Below are 25,988 nucleotides of genomic sequence, written 5' to 3'. Positions count from 1 at the left end.
CCCAAGGACATAGTGTCCTCCGCCAGGGCTTTTGTACAATTATCCCACATGTCCGAATGTAGGACGTCCACGGGGCTTTCAATAGCCCCAAGCTTAATCAATCTCGGCAATGCGAGAGTTAAATCTCTAAGTTTCATTCTATACCCCATTGTGCATGCATCTCTGTTACGACTTTCGCTATGGCTTCCATCGTCCACGCGGGTCCAGGAGCGTCCTCCCCACTGCGGTCAGACTTGCTGCCGCAGTCGCCGTCCTCTTTCTAGGAGAATCTCCGTTTGCCGGGCGCAAGCCGCTGTCCCGGGTTCCGGCACCAAAATGTTGCCTTCTGTATCAAGGCAGGCGACCTGGTTCTGAGGAACAGCTCGACAGCCAACTCTCTAGGGCTGTTTGGGCCAATGACACACGCAGACACTAATGTGGTGGATGGTCAAAAGGTGTTTATTACTTCTTCTCCTGGGGTCTTATAGTCTCAGGGGTCTCTACGTCAAAAGGGGGTTTGTCTTTCTTATCTATGGTTAGTAGGGAATGGAAAAGTACTGGGTAAGGAGTGGAAAGTTACTGGCTTCAGTGGGGCAACATTCTTACTGTTAGTGGGGCCACATTCCTATGTTAATTTCTTATCTATGAGTAACAGAGGGTCTTATCTACGGGGAACAGAAAGTCCTGGCTTTCTGTGACATCGCGACAATCTTCTGCAGCGCCTCTTCCCTAGCTACCACAGTCAGCACAGGAGTTCAAGGTCCGAGGCCCGCAACAGACAAGTGTTAACCGTGATGGAGTCAATGGAATTACAGTTGGTGTGGAATTTAGACCGTAATTCAATTATCTGACCCCAAAAGAGCGGTTCCACTTTCATATTCTGCTGCAGTAAAACACCTGATTCCCTGGAATTACCCCACTGCCTCTGAACAGGTGAAGCCACACCCACTGGACAACCAAGGCTGGATAAAAAGGGGCTGGGATGGGCTTCTCCCAGCCTGGGAGCTGCGGGGCCGGGAGGGAGAAGGTAGGAGATGGGGATGGGAATGAGAATGGGGATGGGGATGGGCATGGGGATGAGCTGCGGGGCTGGGAGCCGGGGTCAGCCGGGAGCGGGATCTTGTTGCTCTCCTGCCTCCTGTTCCCTGTGCTTTGCCAGGGCTGGGGAGATGGCAGGGCAGGAGCAGAGGGGGCTGAGGGCAGCGGGCGGGCGCTGTGCGCTCCGAGCGTGGGCTGCAGGAAGCCGCCTTTGCTGGCACCGCTTTGGGCAGCTCGGGGGAGCCGTGTGCGCTGCGGGGGCTGAGCTGGGAGGGCCCCGGGCTCAGAGCGGAGGGAGCGGAGCGGCGGGGGAAGGAGGAGGGATGGATGCGGGGATGCAGGGGCACAGGGAGGGCTGCAGAGGCGCAGAGGCTGTCCCGAGAGCCGGCAGCGGGGCTGGCCGGGCACAGATGGCGAGCGGAGCCCCTTCCCTGCCGCCAGCCCGTGCCCGGCCGGGAAACGCTCCCCGCAGGCGGGGCCGACCCTGCCCGGCCCGGGCACCCCCAGCCCCGCGGCGGGGCCGGATGGCTGCGCTCCCCTGAAGGCAGGAGCCGGGGGGATCATTCCTTTTCCTGCCCCTGCAGGGAGGGTGGGATTCTCCTCTCTTACACTCTAAGCATCACCATCCCAAGCGCTCTGGTCCCCGGGACAGCCCCACAAAGGCAGCAGTGTTCCCAGAGCCCCTTTTCCTGGGGCAGGGCTGCGGAAAACACTCTCGGGAGGCTGTTCAGGGAGTGCCAAGGATGCCTGGGGGCAGGTTACAGGGTGTAGCTGGGCTGGAATTGATGTTGTACAGGACAGCTTCTGGCTCCTGAGACTTAACAGCTCCTCGCAGTGCTCCAGTGGGAGACAGTGTTGGAGAGGACAGGGCTGGGACAAGTGGCTCAAGTGGACAAGCTGCAGCAGTGACCCTGAGCCAGCAGTTCCCTTCCTGAGCAGCTGTCCTGCACTGAGGCTCTGCTGCCCAGGGAGCAGCTGGACATGAGCCCAAAGAAAACAACTGGGGTCTGAAATCCCTCCTGTGCTCTGCAAGCACATGCCCAGCTCTCCTCTGTTGCTGAACTGCCCTTGTTTCAAGCCAGAGGCTTTTCCTGCTTCTGTGGTCCCCAGTGAAGGGTTGGCCTCCAGTGCTCCCTGGAATGAATCTTGTCACAGCACCTCTTCGAGTGTGTGCTCAGAGTCACCCCGGCTTGCTCTGGCACTGCAGGCAGCGAGGGACACTCTCCCGTTCCTCGGGAGGTCGGGAGAGCAGCTAAGGCTTTCGCCTTTCAGACAAGACACTAGCATGACATTGGTAGAAGAAGGAGAGTGGACTCCAGCTGGGGGCAAAGTCCAGATTTATTCTGGAGCTCTAACGAGATTCCTAACCCAGGAAAACCAGCCAGCTGGAAACGGCCAGAATGGGGTCTGCAGGGTGTTATAAAGGGGGGAGGGGGGGGGGGGTGAACCAGGCAGGTAGGGGGACCAATAAGGGCCACCCAAGGGAGGGGCCCCAGTGCCTGAACCTATCACTCAACGCCCTTGGTAGAAGTTTCTAGAGGGAGGGGACGGGCCATTGAGTGAAGGACAGGACACCGGGGAGGGGTCAAGGGAAGGGTTCAGCCGCTTTTGGGGAACAGGGGGAGGGGGTAGGGCGATTGACATTAAAAGGATGGGAGGAGGCGGCAGGGGCAGAACCATTCTAACAGGGGGGAACTGTGATAAAACAAAGTACAACTTAATGCAACTAAAATATATAATAACACATTACAACATATCCCCCTTTTTTGTTTAAAACAAACAAAAGGAGAGAGGGGAAAACTAAATCTTTAAAACAAGGAATTGCCATACTCAGAGTCTGTACAAATGTCAGCCAATCAAGGATGGTTTTTGGGGCTGAAGCCCACTGCTTGTCTTTGGCCTCAGCTGTCTTGGAAACGGTCACTCGGTTCGCACTCGGTGGGGAGAGTGCTCTGTCCAGCAGCTGAGTTACCATTCTCCAAAAGATGCTGGAAGCTATTATGACTACTGAAATAATAAAAAGAACTAAAAGCCCAGTTCTCAAAATGGACTTGGCCCATACTGAGAGACTCCATCGGGAAAAGATGTTCCTCAGCCAGTCCGCAGTCTCTTGTTTCAGGTCTTGGACCATGTCTTGCATTTTCCCAATGGTCTTTCGTGTGTCCTTGCACTTTGGCCACAATAACCCCCTGCAACATTATAGGCTGGGGATGGTGTGGCAGGACAGTGCTCAGGTGGAAAGGGACCTGGGGGTGCTGGTTGATAGTTGGCTGAACATGAGCCAGCAATGTGCCCAGGTGGCCAAGAAGGCCAATGGGATCCTGGCCAGTACCAGGAATAGTGTGGCCAGCAGGAGCAGGGAGGTCATTCTTCCCCTGTACTCGGCACTGGTGAGGCCACACCTTGAGAATTATGTCCAATTCTGGGCCTCTCAGTTGAGGACCGACGTTGAGATGCTTGAGCGTGTCCAAAGGAGAGCAGTGAGGCTGGTGAGGGGCTTGGAACACAAGCCATATGAAGAATGACTGAGGCAGCTGTGGTTGTTCAGCCTGGAGAAAAGGAGACTCAGAGGTGACCTTATCACTCTCTTCAACTTACTGAAGGGTGGCTGTGGTGAGCTGGGTGTCGGTCTCTTTCTCCGGGCAACAACTGACAGAACAAGAGGACACAGTCTCAAGCTGCACCAAGGGAGATACAGACTAGAATTAAGGAGGAAGTTTTTCACAGAAAGAGTGGTCAAATACTGGAATCATCTGCCCAGGGAGGTGGTGGAGTAACCATGCCTCGATGTGTTTAATAAAAGACTGGATGTGGCACTTGGTGCCATGATCTAGTTGAGGTGTTAAAACATGGGTTGGACTAGATGATCTTAAAGGTCTCTTCCAACCTAGACATTCTGTGATTCTGTGATTATCAAATTAAGACAGCAGAGACCCTCAAACTCCTCGCACTGATGGTTTTGCAATAGGAGGAGGAAGTCTATTGCAGCCCTATTTTGTAAAGTTGCCTTCCTTGTAATTTCGTCGTCTGATAGGAGGTCTGATATAGCAGCTGAGGTAAGATTTGCCTGTTTCACTACCCAACACTCTAAGTGGACCAATTCACTTAGAGCTTTGGCTGCAGCCACCCAATGCAAAAACACTATGACTGCAATGCCTTTTGCTTTAGACCAATGGATAATTTCAGAATCGCAATCTGGGTCCAAATTTTTAAGGTCTCTTTTAGGATGTGCCAAATCCTGGGTATTGTTTTTGGTTCACTAGTTTACAATTTGCGTTTGATTGGGTATGAACAAGCCATCCAAAGATGCATGGGCCTCCGATTAGATGAGAGGGAGAGCCTGCCCATGCTCAGTCTCCGCAAATTAACAAGATACCTTTGGGGAGAGATAAGGGTTTATAATTTTGGGTTGAGGCCATCATTATGTGGGCTACTCTGACACACCAAGAGCTTGTGGTGTATTCTTCTTTATACTGGCGGACAGCCTGAAATAACTTATCTGAAGGATTGGGTTCAAACATAAACTGAATGCAATGAGGGACTTTGGATGAACCGAGCAACTCAAATTCAAGGGGCTTGCTGTTGAGTAGGGTTAGTGTCCGGATCATGTCCCTCCAACTGACTGTTGGATTGGCCATAGGAAGGGGGGATTGAGGGCTCAGGACATCGGCTGGGAAGGGAGGAAATTCATTAGGTTTAAAAGGGATCCCCACAAGGCAGGTTGACATAGGGTTCTCTGCTGATGCGGTGGTGAGGCAAATGTGGTCTTGCCTGAGGGCTTGCACAAGGGTCTTCCAGACATTTATCCTCGGCTGGAGAACAATCAATTTGTCCGTGGGGGGGATGATGGACTGCAGGATGATCACAAAAATTAATTCTGCCATACAGATTCGAGTCATCAGGCTCAGGTCACTAAAAGAAAACATGTCAAAGGGATAACTTAAAGGGATTCGGTCCTGTTGTAAATCAAAAGGGTTGGGGTTTGCGCTTCCTCCTCAAGCAGGCCTCTTCGACCTGCACCACAACTCCAATGCCCATCTAGTTTTCTGGTAAGGAAGACTTGACCCATTTGGAGGGGACCCACTTCAGTCCTGAGGGGGTGGATATGCAGGCGTACCGTCTCCCCCAGTTGAGCAGGTCGAAGGGCCCCTCTGTCCTCCAAGCCTCCGAGTCTTTTACTAGAACCGGAGGCCTGGTCTTCAGGTGCAACTGTGCGTTCTGCTGAAAGTGCCTTGAAATGGAGTGGGGGGGTTTAAGGTTTTCAAAAGAACAGTTTAAAAAATTCAAGGTGAAAAGTGCTTTGGAAAGCTGGACCTGAGGGGATTCCACCTTCATCGTGTTTTGTTGTTGGAGGACTCCTTTGAGACTCTGGTCAGTCCTCTTGACCATGGCTTGGCCTGTTGGGGAATAGAGGATGCCGGTCTTATGCTCAATTCCCCATTGTTGCAAGAAGCTCCGGAACTCCCTGGACTTGTATGCAGGCCCATTGTCAGATTTAATTACCTTGGGGACACCCAACATGGAGAAAGCCTGCACAAGATGTCTTTTTGTGTCAGCAGCTTTCTCCCCTACAAAGGCTGAGGCATAAACAGCACCAGAGAAAGTGTCCACTGAGACGTGGATGTAATTGACCTTGCCAAAAGAGGGAATGTGGGTGACGTGTGCCTGCCACACCTCACAGCTTTGCAGCCCACAGGGGTTCGTGCCTGAGCTCAGAGATGGTAGCTGGTGGGACTGGCATGAGGGGCATGTGTCCACAATTGCCTTGGCCTGTTTGTGAGTTAGGCCAGGTGCATTTTGATGGAAAAGCTGGTGGCTGATCTTGGCCTACTGGAACACATCGGGAAGCAGGGCCATCTCAACAGGGGTGGCAAGGGAATCACCCCTGCAATTGCCCTTGGCGATGAACCCCGCCAGGTCTGTGTGTGACCTGACATGCATCACATAGAATGGTTGCTCTCGGTGGGAGACTAGTGTTACTAATTTTGAGAGCAACTCAAACAGAGGCATGTTGGAAACCTCCTGCAGTACTGCATTTTCAGCCCTGGATACTACACTGGCGATATATGCCGAATCAGTGACCAAATTAAATGGTTCAGAGAACCTCTCAAAGGCCCTGATGAGAGTGGCCAACTCAGCTACTTTAGGTGATCCTTCCACCTCGACAACATCTGCCTCCCACCGCTGAGTTTGAACATCTTTCCAAGTTATCACTGACTTGTGGGATGCTCCTGACGCGTCTGTAAAAACTGTCAAAGCCTTTATAGGTGTCCTACTTTGGATGCTTTTCAATGATAGAGAAAATTGCACGTCTAAATTGAAAAATTTGTGGACTGGCCGATCAAATGAGATTTGACCGGTGTAGCTATCCAATGCAAACTGTAGGCCTTCATTCCCCTGAAGCAATTGCTCCAACATGGCCTTTGTTAGTTGGCCCAAGGTTAATTGGAGAGGCAAATGGATGTAGTCAAGGTCACAACCTGCTAATTCCCTGATCCACGATCTTGCTTTGCAGATCAGTTCTGCCACCAGCTCTTGTGGCCGTGTCATTCTCTTGGACTTGTAATGGCCCACTCTATAATTAAGAGAGGGTTCCTCTGGCCCTGGTCCTTCTGTTTGAACGTTATGTCCCATTGAAAAATCACCCCATGGAGATGTGACAGTTTCCCTAGCACAACGAATTTAAAGGGCAGGCCCGGCTGATACCAATAGGCCTGCCTGGCAGAGATGGTCTCCTGGACTTTCTCCAGTATGGTCCTTGCCTTTTGGGTAAGTGTCCTGGGAGAACTGAGCTCCTCTCCCACTGTCAATAAATTGAAAAGGGGGACTAGGTCATCGATGGGAATGCCCAGCCAAGGTCTTACCCAGTTCAAAGACCCACACAATTGGTGGACATCCGCCAGAATCTTGATGTTATTTTTCATGGCCAATTTTTGCGGAACAATGGTCCGCTTTCCAATTTCAAGACCTAGGTACTTCCAGGGCAGCATCCATTGAGTTTTTCCTCCTGAAGCTTGAACCCTGCAACAACCAATGCATTGATTATGAGGTCAAGCACATGTTCATCATTCATAGCACACACCGAGATGTTATCCACATAATGTCAGATAATTGCATCCCTTGCGGCTGCACAGACGGGAGACAGCAAGGAGGAGACGTACCACTGACAAATCACTGGACTATTTTTCATCCTTTGTAGAAGAGCTTTCCAGTGGCACCTCTTCTTTGAGGCTTCTTGGTTGATTGTAGGAACCAAGAAGGTTAACCGTGGAGCATTGTCAGGGTGTAGGGAAATTTGGAAGTAACAATCTTTGATGTCAAGAACAGCCAAATTCCAATTTTGGAGGAGCATCATGAGGGATGGCATCCCAGGCTAGAGAGAGCCCATATCCTCAATAATTTGTTAATTTGGCGAAGGTCATGGAGGAGCCGCCATTTGTCTTTGTTTGGCTTTTTTATTACAAAGACAGGAGAGTTCCATTGACTCATGGTCTCCACAATGTTACCTTTTTCTAGCTGCTCCTTCATGAGCTTCTCAAGCGCCTTTAATTTTTGTTTATTGAGAGGCCACTGTTCTACCCATACTGGTGTATCAGTCTTCCAATTCAGTTTCTGGGTAGAGCGCTCTTCAGTGGCTGCTGCTCAAAACACTGGGGGAGGGTTTTAGGAAGATCAATTCTGGCCCCCCACTGAGCCATGAGGTCTCTCCCCCACAGGAGTTCCGCATAATCTAACATGAATGGATGTATTGATGCTAATTGTCTATCTGGCCCCTCAATTAGAATGACACCCTTTGATTATTTTGCCAATTGAATGCCTCCTATACCCTGAATACGACCAGCCACGTTTTGCAACTCCCAGTGTGACGGCCATTCCCGAGAGGGAATGATTGTCATATTTGCTCCTGTGTCTAAAAGTCCATCTAGATATTTTCGCTTCCCACTTCTCTGCATCCCACATGTGACATGTGGTTTTTCTTTTCCCAGTACCTGAGCCCACAACACCATAAAATGGGTGCTTCATTGGAGCAGATGGACTTGTTCCAGGTCCCAGGTCAGCTCAGGCAGTGGTATGGCCTGTGCTATGATTTGGCCCTTTGGCAGAGGCGTGGCGGGGGGGCGGACACAGTACAGTCCGAGGAAGAATTGTCCCAGATCTGATGTCAGAAGACATGAAACCATGTTGATCTTGTGTGGTGTATATTTGGTGTCTCCGATGACAACATACTTACATCGGATCTGGTGCCAAGTACCTTGAATCTCAGGGCACACTGACACAGATTGGAAATTTGAGTTCTGCAAGTGGAGCGGCTCTGTCAGCTGTGACCTGAAAGGTTCAACGTTGGAAAAAATGGTTAAAATGGGTCTGGGAATGTCCGGTTGAGTTGTGGTCGCAGGTAGGCTCTGCTTTCTAGTATGTTTTCCTTTGCTCCCCCCCGAGATGTTAATGAGCCCACCTCATTTATGTTGTGACACGGGGAGGAACTGCGCTCTTCAATTAGTTTTTTTGTTCTGCCTCCACGGGAGTCATCTGTCCCTTTAAAATCTAGAAATTGTTGTTTCAGCGGGCAGATGGGCATCCAGTGTCCCTTGAGTCCACATAAATGGCATGGCTTGTCCGGGTCAAAAGATTTTCTAGGGGGTTTTGGGAAGTGAGAGGGATGTGCAGTTGGTGTTGAGGCCGAAGTGACAGCAGAGTTTGCAGCAAAGACGCACGGGGTGGCCGAATCTTATTATCATGTTCCTCTGGGGTGGTGGTGAATTTTCGAGCTCAGACTTCCAACATGTGAGACAGAGTTGGAGGACGGTCGAAAGGTAGACTCTGGATAGCGGCCTTGCACTTCACGTTTGAATTAGCCAAAGCCACTTCTTTAAGGATGTTCTGCCATGTGTCCTCACTCTGTACCTGCTGCTCAATCACCCTGCAGGGTCTCTCAACAAACATAAGAAAAGATTTGGCTGGTGACAGCATAATTTTTTGTATAATTGCAAGTGGGTGCCTCGGGTCGCAAGGAAAGAAAAGCTTTTTCTGCTGCTTTGGTGCTTTCCCTCAGCGCCTCCCTGGGAATCCTCTGTGCCTGTTTGGCACCATCATCCCATTCTGCCTGCCCACAAAGATGGTCTATAGAAATGGGGTCAGCATTGATGTCTGATGCCATGCAAGGGTTATCCCATATTAATGGGAGAATTTCCCTCACTTCTCTCTTCCATGCTGCTTCTCACATTAAAAATTCAGTGGGGGTGAGCAGACAGGAAAATAACTGTTTTAAATTGGCTGGAGTGACATCAGATGCTGACAGGGCTGCCTTCAGGAGCCCCTGGAAATATTCACTTTCCCAGGAAACTCTTTCTGGGCTGTACACAGTTCTTTAATAGTGTGGTAGGCAAATGGGGTCCATTGGGCCTCAACTCTTCCTTCCCTGTCTGGATTATATGTAACTGGGGCACCTGACAGCATGGGAACAAGCCCTTGGCTCTGATTCCCAGCCTCCTTCCCCCTGAATGCTGAAGCGTGGCAACTGGAAGGGGGGGTGTGGGAACCAGGAGTGGAAGGGGAAGGGGAGTGGCTGGGAAACCAGGTGGGGACACTTGACAGACAGATCACTGATTTGGAGGTGTGGTCAGGAGGCAGGTCTTGGGAGGATATGGGAGGAGCAGAGGGAGGAGGAGGAGGAACATAAGAAGGGGAGGGTTCATGGGAGGACTCTGGGGATACAAAGGGGTTGGCAGACCAGCGAAAGGGATTATGGGAAGAAGAAGGGGAAAAGGGGGGAAAAGCCTTGTGGCTGCCACCATTTTGAGCTCCACAAGAGCCATTTTGAGGAGAGTCGGGGTCAGGGAGATTAAACTGGACAGAGGGTTTTTGGAAAAGGGTTTTACTAACTGGGAAAAGGGAGAAAGGAAAGGATCCTGAGAAGTCGAGCCTGGACTCCTTGGGCAGGGGGAATGGGAGATTTGAGAAGAGCCGGGGAGATGGTGGCAACCCCGCACTGAGGAGGAGCGGGCTGCTCCTCTCAAGATCCTGGTTTGAGGGGGAGCAGGTGAGGGAAGAGGGCTAGGACAGGGAGAGTCAGGAGAACTGGGGAACAGACTGTCAGAGGATGGTTGTTTTCTCACCCCAAATCTGGATTTTAAGACTGTTCTGATTTGGAGACTCCAGAAAGTAATTTTGGGCAAGGAGGAGTCCCCTGACATGCCTAATTGTGTTAATTTACTACCAATTAAATCCCAAAAGTGAATGTCATAAATTTGTTCAGGAGACACCTTGGGGAAGTGAGAAAACAACCACTGGACAAGCTGTTTTAATTGCCTTTTTGAAAAACAACCCTCTCCCCCCCCGCCCCCCCCTTCCCAAAGGACTCCCGCAACTTGGTTTAAAACTCCTTTTTGAGCTACTGACAGCCTGGCCCCCATGGCTGAGATAACAAATTGAGCAGCTCAAATCACCCCACCAGCCCAGAAAAACTACAAAATGAAGAATGAAGCAGAACAGCACTGCTTGCTCCCCACGAGACAGAGAAAAAGCTGCGCAGCAAAGAGAGAGAGGTCATGGCTCCAAACCGAAAGGAGCACAAGGACAGGGTCCCTTAAACAAAGGAGACCTGTACAGATGGCAGGGAGAGTAAGGAGGAAGGGACCTCACCCCACAGAAAGGGAGAAAAGAGGATTCCTTACCTGTCTGGCGAGTGGAAAAGAAAAATCCAGAGGCAATGGTTCCTATTGGGAAACAATTCCTGTGGTGCTTCAGGAGCTACTGTCCCCGTCCCCAAGGAGCGCCACTCACTAAAACGGGGTCTGCTCCCACTGGGGGTAGCTTGCCGGCCACGAAACCTTTGAGGGCACTCCAAGGTACAAAGTCCAGGAAAGCATCCAAGGTCTCATCCGTGGGGTCTGGTTGTCACCTCAGCCCCCACATGGGTGACAAACTGTTGCAGTGCCTCTCCGACTGTGTGCTTGGAGTCACCCCGGCTTGCTCTGGCACTGCAGGCAGCGAGGGACACTCTCCCATTCCTCAGGAGGTCGGGAGAGCGGCTAAGGCTTTCGCCTTTCAGACAAGACACTAGCACGATGTTGGTAGGAGAGTGGACTCCAGCTGGGGGCAAAGTCCAGATTTATTCAGGATCTCCAACTAGATTCTTAACTCAGGGAAACCAGCCAGCTGGAGACAGCCAGAATGGGGTCTGCAGGGTGTTATTAGGGGGGGGTGGGGTGGATAAACCAGGGAGGGGTTTGCCCACCTGCCAATATAGGAGGAATATAGGGATACAGGAGGATGTGAGGATGAGGGAAACAGGCAGGTAGGGGGACCAATAAGGGCCACCCAAGGGAGGGGCACTAGTGCCTGAACCTATCACTCAATGCCCTTGGTAGAAGTTTCTAGAGGGAGGGGATGGGGTGGATAGGAAGTGACACGACAGGACATCGGGGAGGGGTTGAGGGAAGGGTTCAGCCACTTTTGGGGAAAAGGGGGAGGGGGTAGGGAGATTGACATTAAAAGGATGGGAGGAGGCAGCAGGGGCAGAACCATTCTAACGGGGAAACTGGGATAAACGAAAGTACAACTTAATGCAACAAAACATATAACAACACAGTACAACACAATACAATCTGCCATGCTCATGGGTCGCTTACTCCTGACTGTCTGTTTTTCTCCTTTAGGATTTTGGGCCTTTCCTTCCTGGTGCTCTTCCTCCTCAGTTCTCAAGGGGTTCCCATATTCTTCTCCACACCCACCGTGTACCCCAGGCCTGTTCCTGCTGCGGTGCTGTGTCCCCTGAGCTGGGGCCCTCAGCTGCTGGTGTCTGCTGGGAAGCCAAGGGAGTGACGGGAGCCTCTCCTGTGAGTTGGGTGAGTGGAATCTGAGCCCACAGCCCTTGCTCAGATTGCCCAAATCTGCAGGGATTCCCAAGGGAATGCTGCCCCTGAAGGCTCTGGAAGGGTGCAGGAGCCCTTGGCTCTATTGGACCTGAGTCCAAGGCCCTCAGGTCAATTCCTGTTCTGGTAAGAGTGTTGTGGCTTTGGTGGGATGGAAGGTGAATGCTCATAAGGATTTTTTGCAAGGAATAAATCTCTCCAGTATCCAACTGAACTGAGACTTGGGCAATTCTTGGAGTTGTGTGAAAGAGTCATAAATCCCAAAGGTTTAAAGGCAGGTGCCCAGTGAAAGCACAAGGTCTGTTAGGTACAGAATCGTGGAATGATGGAATGGCCTGAGTTGGAAGGGACACACCATGGTCCTAGGAGAGGCAGGATCAAAAGCTTTCCTGAAATCCATAAAGCTCTGATTAACTGGCTGTCCTTGATCAACTCCATGTGTTAATGTGTTGTGAAAGGAAATTTAGGGTGACAAGCAGGATTTTTTTCTCCTGAGTCTGTACTGACTGTCACCCATGACTGCCCTATCCTTCAGGGCTTTTTCAATGAAAAGAGACTCGCAGTAATGGACTTGTACTGGTTTAAAAACAGGTGTCCAGCAAGAAAGTCAGGAACCTTCCTGGAATGGAGAATATGACTCCCTTCTCTCAATATCATTATGACTTTGAAATGATGGGGCTTTTAGGCAAAGATATAGGGAAAGGAATAACAGGTATTTACTAGAGTGTGTATATATACATATGTATTTACCAAGAGAAACAAACAACAACAGCAGTGGCAACAAACAAACAACCAAAACCAGAAACCCAATCCCAGCCTTGTCTCACCCATCACGCACTGCCCCTGCGGTGCAGTTCCAGGCACAGCCAGCAGGGGCGCTGCTGGCTCCCGGCTGGGCAGGGCAGGTGCGATGATTCCTCCGCGGCTGCAGAGGGCGCTGTGGCACAAGCTCGGCCGCCTCTCTGCTGGCAATGGCGGCTCTGGCGAGGCGGCCCTGGTGACAGGGGACAGGGGAGTTGGCTTCCCCTGGACAGTCCACAGGGAGCAGCTGCTCTCAGTGCCACTGAAAACTCAGGGCGGTGTATTGAAGTGTAGCAAAAACCCCTGAAGCAGTAGGGGCGGAGTGGGGGGCCGCTCCTTTGCATGGCTCACCGGTGATGACTGGGCCTGAGGTCGAGCCTAGTGGGGCTAGGGGTGCTCCCAGGTCCCAAGCAGCAGAGGAGCAGAGAAGCAAGATGGCAAGCCCTGGTCACAGTGTTGAAACAAGAAAAAAGGAAGAGGGGAAAGAAAGGAAAAAAACATAGGGCAACTAGATCTCAGGTCAGACCCATGGTATTGCATGGCCCCTATGTTGATCACCCCTGCTGGAAGGAAGAGCAGCCCCTGGTCTCCAACCCCACACAGAAACCTGGGCCACCCTTCATGCATTGTGATACTCCTGAATCAGAGGGGGACAGTAAAAACTCCAGACACAAACCAAATCCAAAACCAAACTGGCTATGGGATAAGAAAAAACCCCCAGACAGGACCCGAGTACCTTCCAGAGCCATTTCCCTGGGGCCCTCTGTAACTTGCCCCTGAGCAGCCTGAAGTCTGCTCCCCTCAAGGCCAGGGTTGAAGGTTTGCTGGCACTTTTCCTCTTGCCACTAGAGATTTTAAGCTCAGTGGCTCTGTGGTGGCTGAAGCCAAGACTAAACCAAATGAGCACTTGGCTGACAAGATCATCTGTGCTAATGAGCAGCAGATCACAGAGGGCACCTCTCTGAGATGGGTCCCAGCATCTCCAGTCTCTCCTGAAGGGCCACCAGGATGTCCCAGGCACAGCTGTGGGCAGGGACAAGGTGGATTTCCCCCTGCACTGGGGTGGGCCCCTGATGGTGCCAGGAAGCTGCTCCTGGGAAGAGGCCGGAGAGCGGCGAGGGAGGGGCTGCGCTGGCAGCTGGAGCAGGAGCACAGCTCAGAGCCCCTGGGGGGCATGGGGGGAGTGTGTCTGGGGAGTGTGGGGTGCCATGGGGGGAGTGTGTGAGCGCTGCCTCCGGGTGCTGGGAGCAGCAGGCTGGGCCAGGCAGCGAGCAGGGCAGCCGTGGGCTGGGCAGAGGGTGCAGGATGCAGGCAGGGCTGTTGGATGGGCAGAGGGGCTGTGCCAGTGCTCCAGAGAGCCAGGAATGGCCCCGGCTGTCTGCACTTGTGGATGGAGGAGTTGTGCTGGGAGGATGTGGGTGATGGTGAAGGCAGCACCTTGTCCAGGGCAGGTTGTGTGGCTCAGTGAGTCTGTGTGTGCCTGTGCTTCTGTCTCTGTGTCCATCTGTGTGTGTGCGTGTTTGTCTGTGTGTGTGTCTGTGTGTGTGTGCACGTTTGTCTGTGTGTGTCTGTGTCTCTGTGTCTCTGTGTCTGTGTATCTCTTTCTGTTTGTGCAGTCTCTGGGATAAAGACTCACCTTCAGGGTTGATCCTGCAAACAGGAAAGCAACAGGCACATCCAGGGTGATGGGAAGGAGACCCTGGCTCTTGTGCCATCCCAGGCCTGGCTCCAGCAGCCTGGTGGGAGCAATCCCCAGGGCTGCAGCTGCTGCACAGCCTCTGCCAGGAGTCTGGGATTTCTGACAACACCTCAGGGAAAGTCTCTTTTCTTCCTCCACAGCCATGGCTTCGCAGGAGGACACACAGGAAGAGGAAGCAAAGACACAGCTCCTGGCAGAGGCATTTGAGAAGGAAGGACTGGATGCTGGATACTGGCTGCCCAAAGCTTCACAGGTGCTGGGAATCAAGTGCAGAGAAGCCCTGCAACATCTGGAATATAAAGATTACCTCAGGCTGGAGTGTGAGGTACGGCATCCCTGGGAGAAAAAGGCACTGCAGAAACTCCTGAAAATAACAGATGACAAAACGCGTGAGGAGATGCAAAAGCATAACTTGGAGAAGGCAAAGCAGAGACAAGATGAGGCCAACCAAGCTCTGAAGGATCTGACAGAAATGCTCAACAGTCACAGCCACAGCCAGGATGCTCTGAGGGAGAAAGCAGAGACTCTGTGGCGAGCCATGGAGATTCCAAAAGAGTTCTGGCCACCACCAGAGAAACCCTTGACAGATATGCTGGAGAGGATCCATAAGCAGCTGGAGCAGCAGGAGCAGTCAGCAGGCAGTGGGAAGAACATCCCTGACATGGAGGTACTGAGGCGGGCGTCAGGGGGACTGGCCCTGCAGGGCATCTACAGAACCAGCAGACCTGAAGATGTGCTGGCAAAGCGAGAGCAGCTCCTCAGAGTTCCTGAGGGATTCCAGCTCACCGGTCCGGAGCAAGGATCGCTGCTTGAAAGGAAGGAGTTCTCCTCCTCTGCAGCAGAATCCACTTTCACCAAGTCCATGGAGCAGCTGGGCTTCAGCGTGAGCGTTTCTGCCAAATGCTCATTCTGGGGGATTAATGTGGGAGTGGGTGTAGATCACAGCAGCTCCTCGCAATCAGAGGACACCCACCAGTCCCGCTCTGAGCAGAGCTACTTTTGCACCACCAAGTACCAGTACATCCCTCTGGCCTCCTGCTACTTCCAAAGGCATCAGCTTTGCCTCTCCAATGCGGCTCTGCGGGAGCTGCAAGACATGGAGCAGCTTTTGAGCTTCAGTCAGGAAGAAGACAAGCCCACCTTGGTGAAGATATGTGAGAGTTTCTTCAGCAGGTTTGGGTCCCATATAAACCAGGGTCCCCTCCACTTTGGGGGGATATTCTGGTGGAAGGCATCTACAGAAGGATTCCGAGCTGAGCAGCGGGAAGAGGTGAAGCGACAAACATCTGAAGCACTGAACGTCTTTGTTGGGGCCAGCTGGGGTGGCTTTGGGGCCAGTGTAGGAGGGACCCTGGATGTTTCCAAATCCAGCTCACAGGCTTCTGTCCTGGGGAGAGTCAGAGAGAGTTCTCAGACAGCAATTCAGCTCTACGTGGTCAACACCGGGGGGCCCGCAGACACATCTTCCCTTCCTCAGTGGAAAATGGGGCTCGTGTCTGATAACACAACGTGGTGCGTTATCGACCGTGGCTTTGAGCTGATCCCAGTGTGGGATGTCATCCTGCGCAATCACTGCAAGGATTTTAAGTCTGCAGGCCAGATGAGCAGAGCCCTCAGGGCTGCTTACGAAGCACTGACGAATGAGAGCGTTGGCATGGTTTTTGGAGAGGAACTAGGCAGTGCAGTGCAAGAGGCCAGAGATTTCATGGCAACTGTGAAGGCCTGGGAGTTTACAAGAGTGGATGAAAGGAAGCTGCTCATGCTGATGGAGCTAAAAGATGATCTGAGTTCAAAAACCAAAAACCCCAGTGTGTGGATCAACGTGTGCCTGTCAGACAAAGCCCTGCAGGACTTCCTGGTGAACACTGTACGGAGCTGCCAGAAGTCACCTCCAGAAAACACCACCTCCATCAAGGCAATGTTGAGGAGCCTCCTGAATCCTCATATCTACTCTGTCAAGGACTTCCCTGATGCTTCCTTCATTATGCAATGGGTCTTCCAGACTGAGCACCCACTTCCCAGATCTCCCAAAGTCTCTGAGCTTCAAGAGCTCATCAAAACACTGCAGCAAATGCAGGAGCACATCCATGCTGTCACCTACGCACCAGGAAGCTCTGCTTCTGATGTTCATGAAGCAAAGATAGAAGCCACCCTGACCAGCAGCCTGGCAATTTATTCCTTACTCCAGTCTCTCCAGGAACAGGCTCAGAAGGACATGGAGCTGTTGGTGCTCTTGATTGTGACCAGCACAGGATACCAGGTGGAAAGCAGCACTTTCCAGCACCTTCTTGGACACCCAGAAATTCAGTACATGGCCAAGGAAATTCAAACGGCACATGCGGATTACATGAACCTGAAGGAGCAAGATGCTGAGAGAGCTGAGGCCTTTCTCCTGCTGACCGGTCTGACTGTGACCCCCAAAAGTCAAAAGCTGTCCCCTGAGCAGAAGAGGGAGCGTTTGGTTTTTATGGAAGATCACATAAAAGGCTCGTGGTCCATATGGATAAAGAATCTCCTCCAAAAGCACAGTGGAGATGAAGACTGGGAGAGGCTGGAGCACGACTTGGACTTTTTGATCAGTGGGGGCTTGGATGAAAAATGGGATGAACAGAGGATGCAGAACATACTCAGTGATCTGGAAGACACTTTTCCAACACCTGAAGCCCCCAGTCAGTCCCAGTCCAAGTCAGAAAGCAGCAAAGCCAAAGAAAATGAAGCCATTTCAAACCCAGAGTTCCTCCAGCTGCTCAAGCGCCTTGGACTGGAAAATCAATATCCAAGGAAAATGGGGATGGGAGATTTCCGCACCATCTGCAAGACATCTCTGCAGGACAGCCAGCCCAGTCAGGACAAGGAACTGCCACTATACTTCTTGCAAAAGCTGTTAACTGTGGATTACCAGGTGAGGTACCTGACTTGCTGGGAAAGGAGCAACCCAGGCCTTGCATCCATGCCAGAAACCAGAGAGCAAGAGCACCAGCAATCAGACTCCTTTGAAAACTTTTTTGATAAGCTGATGAAAGCAGCCCCTGAACGTGCAAACAGGGATGGCCATGTGCACCCCATGGACCTGCAGATGGCCATTTTCCATTGTGCTGATGACTTCCTGAGACAGACCCTGGCAACCAAGCTGGCGTTCTGCCAACTGGCGCTGCCTCTGCTGGTGCCCAACCCAAGCACTTCACACATCGAGTTCCCGCTCTATGCACTCAGCCAAATCCAAAGGACCTGGAAAGAGGTGGAGAAGGCGGGAAAGCAGGCCCAAACAAAGAGTTTCAGCAACAAACTCATCTTTCAGGCACACACACCCATTGTGTCCTTCATCCGCATTGGCAGCTCGGCCTTCTCTTCCAAGTCCCAGCTCCTCAACGCTGTGCTCAGCAAACGCAAACACGACACTTTCTTCCACCGCCACTGCAGAGGCAGCACCAGAGAGCGTTTGCTGATGGAAGGGCTGGTGGAGATCGCCTGGTACTACCCTGGTGGAAGCCCTGAAGACACTTTTGAGCGCTGCGTGGCTTTCTGTAACCTGCATGGAGATGCCCGGGATCACGGAGCACAGCTGCAGTTCCTGCAGGAGATATCTTCTGTCAACGTGGCTCTTGTGTCTGACTGGGAGCACATGGACAACAGGGGGAGAAAGCTTCTGCATGACCTGTGGCAGTCGCAAAGGCCTTTGGTTTGTCTTCTCACAGAAAATGACAATGCTGCAGCTGGACAAGCCAGCAAAAACATAACAATAGGGATCAAGAACAGAAATGAAGCAGAACTGATGGAGGAGCTGACCAAGACAATTGGGAATCTCCTGGAAGGGTCTAATCCATGTTTCAGCCTGGAGTCCTGCATGGACAAAGCTCGCCAGAACGGATTCGTAGTGGATGCAGATCGAGCTGCATGTGTGACAGCCAAAGCAAAGGCAAAGGAGCTGGTGGAGCTTCTGAAGAAAGAGAAGCTGTCTGAGATCAAATCCAAGCTGCTGCCACTTCAAGGAAAACTGTGGCACCAGTGGTGCCAAAAGGACAAAGAACTCACTCGCTTGCAGGAGAAGAGGAACAAGAGCATTGAGCATCATCGCAGCCAAATTGAATATGAGAAGAAAGCAATAAGAAAAAAGCAACTTGAGCAAGCTTTCCCTCTCAACACACTGATGAAATCATTCCTTGGCTTTCTCCAGGTCCAGCCAGCAAACACCAAGAAATACTTCCTGCACTGGATGAAGGTCTTTATGCATGACCTGTCTTGTGGTCGCCTTGAACAACTGAGGAAGGACTATCACAAATTATGGTCTGAAATCCGTTCAAGAAAGAAAAGCAAGGAAAAGCCCAGGGGCAACGATGAGTTGCTGAGTCATTTGGATGCCCTCTCTGATGAAATCAATGATTCATCCATCGGCCTGGAGAACCTATTGAGAGAGTTAGGGCAGATTTATGAAGCTCTGGAAATAATGAACTACAAGAAAGACAATTTTGTCAAACTGCCAGAAATTGCAGCAGACCTTATGGTTTCAGGGTACCCCATGGAGCTGATGGATGGGGACGCTTCTTACCTGCCCTTGCGCTGGCTGGGAGCAATCTTTGACAGCTTAATTGAGAGGCTGGGGGACAAACGAGTGTTTGTGCTCTCCGTGCTCGGCATCCAGAGCACAGGCAAGTCCACCTTGCTGAATGCCATGTTTGGTCTGCAATTCAAAGTCAGTGCAGGGAGATGCACCCGCGGAGCCTTCATGCAGCTCATCCCAGTGGGCGAGGAGCTGCAGCAAGACTTGGGCTTTGATTTTGTGCTGGTGGTTGACACAGAGGGACTTCGTGCCATCGAGGTGTCCAGTAAACACTCTCTGAACCATGACAATGAGCTGGCCACCTTTGTCATTGGTGTTGGCAACTTGACTGTGATCAATATCTTTGGAGAAAATCCATCAGAAATGCAAGATGTTCTCCAGATCGCTGTGCAGGCTTTCCTGAGGATGAAGAAAGTCAATCTTTCCCCAAGCTGCCTCTTTGTCCACCAAAATGTGGGGGAAGCAACTGCCAAGGAGCAGAACATGGAAGGACGAAGGCGTTTGCAGGAAAAGCTGGATGAAATGACTGTGGTAGCTGCTCAGCAGGAATGCTGTGATGTCTCCTCTTTCAGTGATGTCATTGGATTTGATGTGAACACCCACATTCACTACTTTGCTCACCTGTGGGAAGGAAACCCCCCAATGGCACCACCAAATCCCAAATACAGCCAGAATGTCCAGCAACTCAAGAGAAAAATCCTCCAGGCTGCCAAGAAGCAGTCACAACACAGCATTCTGAGGTTCTCGAGCCTGAAAGATCGTGTTGGTGACCTCTGGAATGCTTTGCTGAATGAAAACTTTGTGTTCAGCTTCAAGAATTCCCTGGAGATTGCTGTGTACAGGAGACTGGAAAGTGCCTTTAGTCAGTGGACCTGGAGGCTGAGGAGTCACATCTTAGATGTACAGATGAGACTGGTCAACAAAATTCGGAATGGGGACATGCAGAATGTCACCAGACAGCACCTTGAAGGGCAGGTGCAAGAGACAAGTGATGCCATTGAGAAAGAAGTGGAAAAGTATTTCAGGGAGGACAAAGACTGTGAGACACTGGTCCAGTGGAAATTAAGCACAGCGCTTAAGCTGAACGAACTGAAAGAGACTCTTCTTCATGAAACAAAAAAGAAATGTGAGAATCTTATTGAGCTCCAGAAGGAGCAGAAGAAACTGGATGGAAGGAAGCTGGACTATGAAGATGAGCTCCTGAAAAAGAGTAAGGACCTGGCTGTGAGTCTGAAAGGGAAGAGCCTCAGTGAGAGAGAACTGAAGGACAACTTTACTCTCCTCTGGAACCAATGGATTGCCGAAGTCTCCCGTGCTGCTCGTCCTCCAGAACGGGTGGATATTGATGCAGAAATCGAAGATGTCCTTCTAGAGCACTTTAAGGAGCCGGGTTTCCATGCACGGATCAGGTCATTTGCCAGAGGCAGAGGGTTTTCTTTTGATCCAAAAAAACACATCATGAAGAAAAGGTCTTTTGACATTAGGTCACTTTTGTGGAGCATTTCCAATGCTGATTTGATCAAGTTTGAGCAAATGACAGACAACATCATAGCGCGTGTGGTGGCAAACATTGCTAAGAAGGAAGAGGAGAAACGCGATTATAGTCGAAATTTTATTCATGAAATACTCAATGAAGTACAGAAAGGTGTCAACTCTGTCCCCAGTGATGCAAAATATACTTTTAACAAAGAGTACAGCATGGATTTGTGTCTGTATCTGTGCACAGTGGCAGCAGAAAGGTTTAAAGCCATGCACGAAGCATTCCAAAAGGCAAATGACCCAGTTGTGTACCTGAGCAGCAAGAGAGAAGATTTCTTCCAGTGTTTCCAGATTTCCTGCCAAGGAGCCACTTCTGTCACAACTTTTGCTGCTTTCCTTTGTGACAAGATTGAGCCAGCTCTTCGCCAGGCAGTCTATGAGAGGACAGCTAAAGACATTGCTGAGGACATGCAGAAATCCCCAGATTTCCAGGGCAGTAGAGCCAATCTGGAAGTTTGCATCCTGAGATACCTGGCAGAACAAGAGAATTTTGAGTATTTCAAGGAGTACCTTATGTCTCCAAAACAGTTTTTTGAGACTTACATTGAGACACGAGTTAAGAGTCACTGTTTAGATGGGAGTAGGAGGCTGAGGGTGTTTTTAGATTCCTCCCTTGATATTCTCTATAGAAACATCCTTTCAGCTGTTTCTTTATCAACCCAAATTGTCAAGGACAGAAAAGACAGAGAAGACAAAGTCTCTCTCTGGTTGGATGAATTTTGCAGGGAAATGACAGAGGTGATCAACTTGCCCAGAAGTGACCTGAAGGGCATTGAGCACCTGGAGGTCACAGACATTGAGTTCCTGAGCAGGGCCATGACAGAAGCTCTGGATGACCTGAGGGAAAGGCTCAGGAAAGAATTGGCTGGTGCTGACCTGAGCTCGTTTCCAAGGCAGCCTCACACCATCCTTGTAGAGCACTTTGCAGGGTGCTGGGCACAGTGTCCCTTTTGTGGGGCTGTCTGCACAAACACAATGCAGAATCATGATGGAGACCATCAGGTGGTCTTCCATCGCCCACAAGCCTTGAAGGGTTGGAGCTGGCGTGGGACAGGCCAGCTGGTCATTGATATTTGTTCCAGCCTTGTTTCAAGTGACTGCTTTTTCATACTTGATGACAGTGATCGGTTTCCCTACAAGAGATACCGGGATGCAGGACCTCCTTATTCCACTTGGAAAATTCTTCCTGATTCATCCATGCAGGCGTACTGGAAATGGTTTGTGTCTCATTTCAGGACACAGCTGGAAGCTTTGTACAATCAGAAATTTCAGGGTAGAGGAGAAATCCCTGAGGCGTGGCAGAGAGTTACCAAGCAGGAAGCACTGTCTGAGCTGGAGAAGCGTTAGGCCATGTCCATGGGAAGGAAGAACCACAACAGCTTTGCAGTTTAGGAAAACTTTGTACCAGTCTCTCCACAAAATGCAGTTACAATAATGATGCTCTCAGGTCCAGGAAATAGAATGGTATCCAATTGGTGCCAAATTAGTTGAAATAAGCTGCATTACTGCATCCATTACTCAGCAACTCCATTGCTTCATGGAAAAGTCAGAATCCTCTTGTCTGTTTGCCATAAACATTCCTCTCAGCTTTGTCCTAGAGCCAAACCAAACCCTCTCCTTGGGGCAATCAGCCTCAGGGCCAAGCCTGAGCCCAAGGGCCAGGGTTGGGGCAAAGGGCAGCACTCAAAGCAACCCTTGGATGTGCTGGTATGAGACAAGAAGGGACAGTGCCCCAAAGGCAGTTTTTGTGCAGCAAGAAGCTGTCCTACTCGGAAAAAGCTCTGCAGGACCTGATGCAAGCTCCACGCTGGCTGCAAGCTGGGCTGCTTGGCTTTTGGATGTCATCCTTCCCTCCCTCATTGCAGCCTCCTGGATCAACTGAGGCTGTTCTCCCAGCAGGAGCTGTTGTGCCTGCAGGCTCAGGAGAGCAGTGACACGACTGCCCCAGGCTCAGGCAGTGCTTTCACTCCGTGTCTCAGGGGTGCTGTGTCTCCATCCAGGGCAGCCGCTCCTGCTCAGGTGCCTGGGGCTGCTGCCCTTCCCTCCAGCCCTCAGCCCCAGCAGGAGCTGCTGCAGCCCTTGTCCCTCTGCTGAACAAAAGCCTTTGAAATGCCCCGTGTGGAGAATCCTGTCTGCCAGCACCTTCTGCAGCAGCCCTCGGGGCAGTGCTGGTGCTGCCCAGGCAGGCTGGTGGCACCAGAGCCGTGCTCTGGAGAAGGTGGCACCAGCTGGCTCTGCCCCAGGGAGCTGTGGGGGCTTTTGCTGTGCATGTGCTGAAACCCCGCTGGCAATGGGAGGGCCAAGCCCTTCCTGGAGAGCTGCTGAAGGGCTGCTTCAGCCTCATCCCCTGCAGGCTCTGTGTGAAAAATGCATAATATACGCTTGGCTCTTCACAAATATTAAAATGAACACTATATGTGTTATGTTGGAAAGTTATGTTGTATTAATATCTTTTAAGTAGCGTGATAAGTATAAGTTTTAGGCTATGACATAATATAAAATAGAAACTATGTGATGGAAGATACTTTTCTAACTAGCTCAAGGAATGGATAAGAGAATCAAGAAATTCTTCGCATAGAGATAACAGTAACAAGACACCAAAAATGTGGAGAGAAGAATTGTTGCCTCCTTATCAGGAAGAACCAGACTTTGAGGGACCAAGATGATTGATTTAGAAGATGGGAGGGTGGGGAGTTGACAATAACCAGAAAAGACCCTTTGTTTGAAAATAATTTTTGCATCATGTATGAGATATATGAATATGCAATAGGCTATTGCTTTTAAGGATTAATCCTTTGTTAGCAAGGTGTGCTTTTGCTTGGCAGAAGGAGTAAAATGCACCCAGAAGTCTGTAATTCTTTGCTTTATATTGTCTTCTATTGTCCTACTCTGATTGCCCAAATGCTTATTGCTCTAATTTTTTATTATAATTTTCATAGTAATTTTATTACTATTAAACTTTGAAAATTTTAAAACAAGTGATTGCCGTTTTTCACACTGTGCTAATAAAGGAGTTGATTTGGACTGGTCTATTTCTCCTTTGTGTTCAGGAGATCCACAGCTGGGGGTGACTCCAGCTCTGTGTGCTGCAGACAGGCAGGGGACAGGGGGTGGCACTGGGGAAGGGGGTGGGACAGCTGAGGCTCTGCTCCATTCAGGGTCTGCTCCAGGTGCAGCTTCACTGTCTGCAGGGACAGTGAGAGGGTAGGAAGCCCCAAACCACAATGTCCAGGGAAACCAATGTCAGTGGCAGGTGCCAAGGGAGGCAGGGCTGGGAACCAAGCCTGGACTGTCACACACAGGGAGGGCTGAGAAGGTTGATCCCAGCGAGGTTCTGTGCTCTGGAGCTGCTCAGCTGGGAACCTGCAGGACCAACGGGGAATGGGCCCAAACCTTGCCAAGCCCAGCCCTGGCCAAGCAGACCCAGAGCCGGTGACAGGAGCCAGAGCTGGGCCATGTGAGCGTGTGCTGCACGGGTGAGTGCCAGGGACTGGGGACACCTGGCCTTGCTGTGTTGCTGCCATGGTCTGTAAGAAACAACGATGTAGTCATTGCCCTGCACTGTCATATTGGCTTTTCCAAATTATTTTGGTATAGTACAGTTTGTAATCACTTTTTAACCGCTTTTTGTACAGTCTAATTTGTCAGCCTTTTTACCATAATCCCGGTGTAGATTATATATCTTTGTGTGATAAATATAGTTTAGGCTCCTGCAAACAACTAAAATAGAGATTATTTGCTGTTTATTATCACATTAAGTGTTGCAGAAGTGTCACAGTGGTCACAAGGGTTGCAGGATGAAGAGAGAGGCGAGAATGTTGACCTAATGTTCAGAAGGCTTGATTTATTATTTTATGATATATATTACATTATGACTATACTAAAAAGAATAGAGGGAAAAGTTCTCAGAAGGCTAGCTAAGCTAAGAATAGAAAAGGAATCAAGAACAAAGGTCTGTGTCCCAGCAGAGAGTGAGACCCAGCTCTACTGTGAGTGGCCAGTAAATCAAAACATCCACCAGAGATCAATCACGGATCCACCTGTTGCATTCCACACCAACATATAACCATTGTTTACATTTTGTTGCTGAGGCCACAGCTTCTGAGAAGGGGGGAAAATCCCAAAGAAAGGATTTTTATGAAAAGATGTCGGTGACACTGAAGTAGCTACTGGTTTTTATTTTTTTTGTGTAACTAACTGACAGTGGTGAGAATAACTCAGATAACAGTGTGAAACAGATAATATTGATTTCATGTACTTGTGGAGTATCTTATCCATATGATAAGATATCACTGAAAAGAACCAGGCTATCAAGAACTGTCAAACCATGGAACAGGGTGTCTGGTGAGGAAATAAAATAAAAATTTCATCTGCTGATACTGGCACATACTTTAAGAAGACGTGTCAAGTGCTGAACCAAGCAAAAGAATTCCTGGAACATGTAAACTCAAAGGAATGTTTGAATATGTATAATCTTCATGGAGATGCATTTGAGCAATATAATGAAAAAGTATATATGAAAATTGTTTTCAGTTAACTGGTGTGCTTTTGGGATCCTATTACAGCGACCTGATGAGGTCTTCATGGTGAGAGAGAAGGACGAGAATCTTAGTTCATGATCAGAAGGCTAGATTTATTGATATATGATATATAATACATTATTACTATACTAAAAAGAATAAGGAGAGAAGTTGCAGAGGCTGCTAAGCTAAGAATAGAATATTAAAGAATGAATAACAAAGTTCTGTATCCAGGGAGTCTGTCCCCGAGCTTGGTTCTGTGATTGGCCCTCAATTGTAAACACGGAACATGATCCAATCACAGGAGCACCTGCTACATTTCACAGCAGCCAATAACAATTGTTTACATTCTTCCTCTGGGGCCTTTGCTTCCCAGAAGATGCACAAATCCCAAAGAAAGGATTTCTGTGAAAAAATGTCTGCGACATCTCACCTTTCTAAATTGTAGAAATGAAAAGAAAAATGCTGATGTGAAATGAACAGGAAATTTCTTCACCTGTAACATATACAATACTAACAAATCACTAAAACAATCCTACAATCTAAGAAAATGCAAAAAACAATGCAAAGAAAGTTCAAGTCCAAGCCGCTGAGTTTCAGGAACAGTCCATGAGCTGAAGTTGTTTCTCTTGGGATATCTGAGAATCCTTTTTGGTCCTGAAAACAGACTTCTGCAAAAGTCCCATCAATAGTTATCACAAACCATTGACAGTCTTACAACAATTTCAAACAATGTGAACAACTTTTAGAATGTCCTTTTCTGGCCCGTCAGTCCTTCAGTGCTTCAGAGCTGCTGCTTCAGTGCTTCAGAGCTGCTGCCCGCTATTTTCAATCTTTTTTATTTAATTTTTTTTTTTTTTTGATGGAAAAGGAAAAGAGCAGCAGCCGAGCAGAGCAGTGCCAGAGAAGGTAAGGCCCTGGGGGCCCTGGCCCATGATGGACCAGGAACCGCAAAACTGGCCCACAAAGAGGGGCCAGGA

General features: G+C 50.0%; 1 protein-coding gene across 4 annotated transcripts; it reads left to right on the top strand.

The window, feature by feature from the left end:
- Positions 1-697: 697 nt before the first annotated feature.
- LOC134416529 (interferon-induced very large GTPase 1-like) lies at positions 698-23,369 on the top strand. Of its 4 annotated transcripts, none has more exons than XM_063153249.1 (3): positions 698-912; positions 11,676-11,864; positions 14,532-23,369. In XM_063153249.1, exon 3 carries the CDS (start codon positions 14,534-14,536, stop codon positions 21,833-21,835), a length of 7,302 nt encoding a protein of 2,433 aa, XP_063009319.1. In that variant the 5' UTR covers positions 698-912; positions 11,676-11,864; positions 14,532-14,533; the 3' UTR covers positions 21,836-23,369. The 4 variants fall into 4 exon arrangements, with proteins under 4 accessions (XP_063009319.1, XP_063009321.1, XP_063009318.1 ...); XM_063153251.1 differs by having other exon boundaries at positions 698-1,006; positions 11,676-11,855; XM_063153248.1 differs by having other exon boundaries at positions 698-1,006.
- The last annotated feature ends 2,619 nt before the right edge of the window (positions 23,370-25,988 follow it).

The sequence above is a fragment of the Melospiza melodia genome, chromosome 3, assembly GCF_035770615.1.
Source record: "Melospiza melodia melodia isolate bMelMel2 chromosome 3, bMelMel2.pri, whole genome shotgun sequence".
Lineage (NCBI taxonomy): Eukaryota > Metazoa > Chordata > Aves > Passeriformes > Passerellidae > Melospiza > Melospiza melodia.
Note: the sequence above shows the minus strand (reverse complement) of the source record. Positions and strands in the feature narration are given on the sequence as shown.